The 6,000-nt window shown below is 51.7% G+C and overlaps 1 protein-coding gene across 6 annotated transcripts in view; it reads left to right on the forward strand.

The window, feature by feature from the left end:
• LOC109250625 (general transcription factor II-I repeat domain-containing protein 2B) overlaps positions 1 to 5,144 on the forward strand; it is a 49,518-nt gene extending 44,374 nt beyond the window's left edge. For 4 of the 6 annotated variants that reach the window (XM_019421713.2, XM_053893992.1, XM_019421711.2 and 1 more), the window contains 3 exons: positions 465 to 648; positions 967 to 995; positions 3,341 to 5,144. In XM_019421713.2, the coding sequence (XP_019277258.2) occupies positions 465 to 648; positions 967 to 995; positions 3,341 to 4,944 (1,817 nt within the window). In that variant the 3' untranslated portion in view covers positions 4,945 to 5,144. Of the gene's footprint in view, positions 1 to 464; positions 649 to 966; positions 996 to 1,894 lie in introns of all 6 variants that reach the window. The other 2 variants (XR_002073112.2, XM_019421717.2) reach the window with 2 other exon arrangements.
• The last annotated feature ends 856 nt before the right edge of the window (positions 5,145 to 6,000 follow it).

The following is a 6,000-nucleotide window of genomic DNA, read 5'->3' on the forward strand; positions in this document are numbered from 1 at the left end:
CTCAACCGACTGAACCACCCAGGCGCCCCAATATTTTTCCAAAAAGAAATTGATCTTTCTACGAAGGGGTTATGATCAAGATGCGTGTGTATTTTTTCCCAAAGAGCTTTTACACGCACACACGAGTTACAATGATAATAGCTATTTTTGATTTCCTTAGTTCTTACCGTGGCTGAACATTGCTTTTAGCACTCACCTGTGATTAATCACGTACCCTTCACAAACCTTTACCCTCTTTCGGGTGGATGCTATGATTGTCTCTTTAACGGAGAGAGGAACCGGATCTGCTTTACGGCCCGTTGCCAGTTTCCCAGTCAGTAAGATTATTCGAGAAGTAGTAATGGCTGATCGCCCGTGTTGGTCACTTGGCGAGAAGGATTTTAACCTCTTGGCAGTAACCCCACGGTCTGGGCAAAAGTAAGTGACCCACTCAAGTAGGCCTTTCGTTGTCTGTCTCATCCCAGGGGAAGCAATCGGGGTAGATTTCCCCGTGAAAGTTCCCTACAGGAAAATCACGTTCAACCCCGGCTGTGTGGTCATCGACGGCATGCCCCCGGGGGTGGTCTTCAAAGCCCCCGGTTACCTGGAAATCAGCTCCATGAGAAGGATCTTGGATGCTGCGGAATTTATCAAATTCACAGTCATCAGGTGAGTGAGAGCTCCCTGCTTGGCCACGAGAACCAACGTGCGGCTCGCCGTGTGCACAAGGTGGGCCTTTTTTGTTTTTACCCCAGGAGGTGGGCGGTGGGTCCCTGAAGCCAAGCTTCTGCGCCAAGCCGCCTCCCCCACTGAGTTTACCGTACTCTGCTCCTGGGAGCCGTGTGTCCATGTCCCTGGTGACGGCGGCGGCCTCCCCCACTGCACCTAGCGTAGTGTTGACGCTCGCCGAAGCCCGTCAACCAGAACTGACCGGGCAAGAGGGGCCAGATGACCTCTGTTGCATTCACCGTGTCTCTTTCTCTTCAGACCGCTTCCGGGCCTCGAGCTTAGCAACGGTGAGTATCCCGGGTGGCGAGCAGGGCGTTCCGGCACCCAGCGTGCGGTGCGACGCATCTCGGCGGGCACTCCTTGCTTCTGGAGCCTTGAGCCTTAGAGCAAAGCGTGGTGCTCTCTAGATGCAGTTTCTTTTTTCCCCGCTGGCGATCAGGTCCTTTAATTCTGCTGCTCAGCCAGGCATTTCTTCTCCCGCGATGGTTTGGTGCGGCTCACTGGTGCGCCCTCATCCGGGAGCCCTCCAGGGGCTGGTAGGTTGATGCTGAACTAGCCCATCCTAGCCGGTAAATAGGGCCTGCCTGGCCACCACAGCTCCACCCGCCCCGTGATCCCCCACCCAGATCTCCCCACAGTGCAGACCCGAAAGGGGTACCGCCTGGCACAGACAGGGGCTCCCAGGGCCCCCTCAATCTGTTCTGACAGAGCAATGCCCCAGCCACCGTGCGTGGCAGATATCTCCCCTGGAGTCCTTGCACGCAAGCTAACACCCTGGAGGGTGAGTAAAGCAGGTGGAGAGCTGTTCGCAAGAGTGCGAGTCACGAGGGAACCTCCTCGTTTACAGTTTGAAAACAACGAAAACACTCTTGACAAACGCCCGACTGTTATTCCTAAACTCACCTTGTTGCCAAATGAATTTTTTTTTTTTTGGTACGTTTTTGGTAGCTTTACTGGGGCATGATTTACGTGCCGTAAAACTCGCTTGTGTGCAGTGTGCACACGTCAGTGATTTTTGGTAAATTTACAGAGTTGTGCAACCGTCACCACAATCTAACATTAGGACATTCCTGTCACCCCCAAAACATTCCTTCTACCCATGTCCCGTCATTTCCCGTTCCCGCCCCCAGCCCCAGGCAACCACCGAATTGACTTTCTTTCTGTCTCTGCCTTCATTTTCTTAAAGTGAATTTTTAGGCCTGTGTTTTCTCCCAAGTAGAGCTCACCTGCATCGTGGCCAGATTTCTTTAAATTTCAAACAAGTAAGTTCTGTGCGGTCCCGTGGCTATCTATGACCATGGTCTTTTGTGACTCACAGCAGGTAAATCACGCGCCTTCTGTGGCCATCCATGTCTCTGTTATTTCAAAGTTCTCTGGAGACCCAAATGAAAAAATATGCATTAAAATGCAAACATACTGCCACATCATTCTTGCTTAAACCAGATGTGGCAAACATAGGTCCTTGTTGAACTTTACAAAAGATGCCTTCCTTTTGGCTCATGTACCTTTTTTTTAACTTTTTTTTAAAGTTTATTTATTTATGAGAGACAGAGAGACAGAGTGTGAGGGGGGAGGGGCAGAGAGAGAGGGAGACACAGAATCCGAAGCAGGCTCCAGGCTCTGAGCTGTCAGCATAGAGCCCAACTTGGGGCTTGAACCCATGAACCATGAGATCATGACCTGAGCCGAGGTCAGACGCTTACTGCGTAAGCCACCCAGGCGCCCCTGGCTCATGGACCTTTTAAAAATGGGAACATGCGGCCAACATTGAAAAGCCAGGGACTTTTGCAGAAAAAAAAAAAAGAAAAGGAAAAAGAAAGCCACAGACTTTTTCATGAAAGTCTATTTCTGGGGGTGGGGGGCACCTGGCTGGCTCAGTGGATGGAGCACGTGACTTACTCTTGGGGTCGTGAGTTCGAGCCTCACCTGTGGTGTAGTTTACTTAGAAATTAAAAAAAAAAAGTCAATTTCCAAAGTTTCATTTTTTTTTTTTTAACGTTTATTCATTTTTGAGAGACAGAGACAGAGCATGAGCGGGGAAGGGGCAGAGAGAGGGAGACACAGAACCCAAGGCAGGCTCCAGGCTCCGAGCCATCAGCACAGAGCCCGACGCGGGGCTCGAACTCACAAACTGCAAGATCATAACCTGAGCCGAAGTTGGTCACTCGACTGAGCCACCCAGGCGCCCCGTTTTTTTTTTTAATTTTTTTTAATGTTTATTTATTTTTGAGACAGAGAGCATGAACGGGGGAGGGTCAGAGAGAGAGGGAGACACAGAATCCGAAGCAGGCTCCGGGCTCTGAGCAGTCAGTACAGAGCCCAACGCGGGGCTCGAGCCCACGGACCATGAGATCATGACCTGAGCCAAAGTCGGAAGCTCAACCGACTGAGCCACCCGGGAGCCCCTCCAAGGTTTCTTTAGAAATCTGAAGATCTGGCCACCGTGGGCCCACGTTCCCTCCAGCGGCAATTCGCTGGAGCGGAGGGTCTGGCCGTCCCTCTCCGCAGGGGTGGGTTAACCATGCCCATCCCCCAGCCACTTTACCCCTGACATTTATCATCATGCTTTTGCAATCATTTTTCGTAAAGAGAAAAAGTGAACTATTTCTTGTCTCCGTGTCTCTGTCAAAAGTGGGAAAGAGAAAGATAGACCAGGAGGGCCGCGTATTTCAAGAAAAGTGGGAGAGAGCGTATTTCTTCGTGGAAGTGCAGAACATTCCTACGTGTTTAATATGCAAACAGAGCATGTCGGTGTCCAAAGAATACAACCTCCGACGTCACTATCAGACGAACCACAGTAAGCACTACGACCAGTACACGGAGAAGCTGCGTGATGAGAAGCTCCACGAGCTGAAGAAAGGACTCAGGAAGTACCTCCTGGGGTCCTCAGAAATCGCGGGTCCCGAGCAGAAACAGGTGTTTGCGAACGCAAGTCCCGACGAAAACGCTGCCGCGCAGCCCGTAGAAGACGTGGCTGGGAAATTATGGGAGAAGTTACGTGAAAAAATCAAGTCGTTTGTGGCTTATTCCATTGCAATCGACGAGATCACGGACATAAACAACACCACCCAGCTGGCCATATTCATCCGTGGCGTGGACGAGAATTTCGACGCGTCGGAGGAGCTTTTGGATACGGTGCCCATGACGGGTACAAAATCCGGCCACGAGATGTTTCTGCGGGTCGAGAGAAGTCTTAAGAAGTTTCACATCGACTGGTCAAAACTGGTAAGCGTGGCCTCGACCGGCACCCCCGCGATGGTAGACGTGAACGACGGACTGGTCACGAAACTCAAGTCCAAGGTGGCAACGGTTTGCAAGGACTCGGATCTGAAGTCTGTGTGCTGCATCATCCACCCGGAGTCCCTCTGTGCGCAAAAGCTGAAGATGGACCACGTGATGAGCGTGGTGGTGAGCTCCGTGCACTGGATCTGCTCCCGTGGCCTGAACCACAGCGAGTTCACGACTCTGCTGTACGAACTGGAGAGCCAGTACGGCAGCCTGCTGTATTACACCGAGATTAAGTGGCTCAGCCGCGGGCTGGTGCTCAAGAGGTTCTTCGAGTCGCTGGAGGAAATCGATCACTTCATGTCATCCAGAGGGAAGCCCCTACCTCAGCTGAGCTCTCAGGACTGGATCCGAGACTTGGCCTTCTTGGTCGATATGACAACGCATCTGAACACCCTGAACATGTCCCTGCAAGGGCACTCGCAGGTCGTGACGCAGATGTACGACCTGATCCGGGCGTTCCTCGCCAAACTGTGCCTTTGGGAAACTCACCTGGCGAGGAACAACCTGGCCCACTTCCCCACGCTGAAGTCGGTTTCCAGAAACGAGAGCGACGGCCTGAACTACATTCCCAAGATCGTGGAGCTAGAGACTGAATTCCAGAAGAGGTTGTCCGACTTCAAACTCTACGAAAGCGAACTGGCCCTGTTCAGCTCCCCTTTCTCGGTGAAGATCGAGAGCGTGCACGAAGCGCTCCAGATGGAGGTCATTGACCTGCAGTGCAACACGGTGCTCAAGACGAAATACGACAAGGTCGGGGTCCCGGAGTTCTGCAAGTACCTGTGGAGCACCTACCCCAAGTACAGGGTCCACTGTGCCAAGATTCTGTCCATGTTCGGGAGCACCTACATTTGCGAACAGCTCTTTTCCATCATGAAACTGAGCAAAACCAAATACTGCTCCCAGCCGAGGGGCCCGCAGTGGGATTCCGTGCTCCACATCGCGACGTGACTTTGAACGCGTCCCCGGCCGCGCGAGCCTGCCATCCCCTCAGCCCAGGGGATCGTGAGGTGAGAACGGAGTTATGAAAGGTCGCCGTTTCCTGTTTCTTCCCCACTTTGACTCGGAAATGGAACTTGCCGTATCCCTGTTTGTATGACATTTTATGCTTCACCCATAGTCCAGTAAAAAATCAATACTGTTTTCTTGTATTTCTCTGGCGGTCCCCTTTTCTTAACGCCTGGCGGGTTTCACTCATTCACCAACGCGCCCGACCCCCGCCAGCGTTGAGGCTGGCACGCCGAAGGTTAAATCAGTCAACAGAGAAACAGAGAGAGAGGTGTAGATCATGGAGGGGTATATTTGCACACACATGTGTCTCCCCGCTTGTTACACGGCGCCCCATGTGCTCTAATGGGTTTGCGAGCTTGGGGACAGTCCGCTGGAGACACATTCACATACTCCTGTATGACCTGTCCCTGCCTCCACGCCAACCCACAAAGGTAGGACTTACCACTGGAAAACCCCAGAAAACAAATAACACGGGCTTTTGAAGGCTAAGTTACTGGTCAAGCCTAGGCTTGAAAGTTGTCTTTTTTTTCCGGTAAACTTATTTGGAGGGGCACCTGGCTGGCTCAGTCATGAGAGCACCTGACTCTTGATCTCCAGGTGGTAAGTTCGAGCCTCGCGTTGGGTGCGAAGATGGCTTTAAAAATAAATACACTTTATTTTAAAATGATTTCTTTTTTAAAAAAATGTTTTTATTTTGGGGGCGCCTGGGTGGCTCAGTCGGTTGAGTGTCTGACTTCGGCTCAGGTCACGATCTTGCAGTTTGTGAGTTAGAGCCCCGAGTCGGGCTCTGTGCTGACAGCTCAGAGCCTGGAGCCTGCTTTGGATTCTGTGTCTCCCTCTCCCTCTGCCCCTCCCCTGCTAGTGCTCTCTCTCCTTTAAAAAAATAAAAACATTTAAAAAATTTTTTATGTTTATTTTTGATAAATAGAGACAGAGCGCAAGAGGGGGAGGGGCAGAGAGAGAAGGAGACACAGAATCCGAAGCAGGCTCCGGGCT

The sequence above is a fragment of the Panthera pardus genome, unplaced genomic scaffold (genome assembly GCF_024362965.1).
Source record: "Panthera pardus isolate Hobbes unplaced genomic scaffold, ASM2436296v1 HiC_scaffold_4, whole genome shotgun sequence".
Lineage (NCBI taxonomy): Eukaryota > Metazoa > Chordata > Mammalia > Carnivora > Felidae > Panthera > Panthera pardus.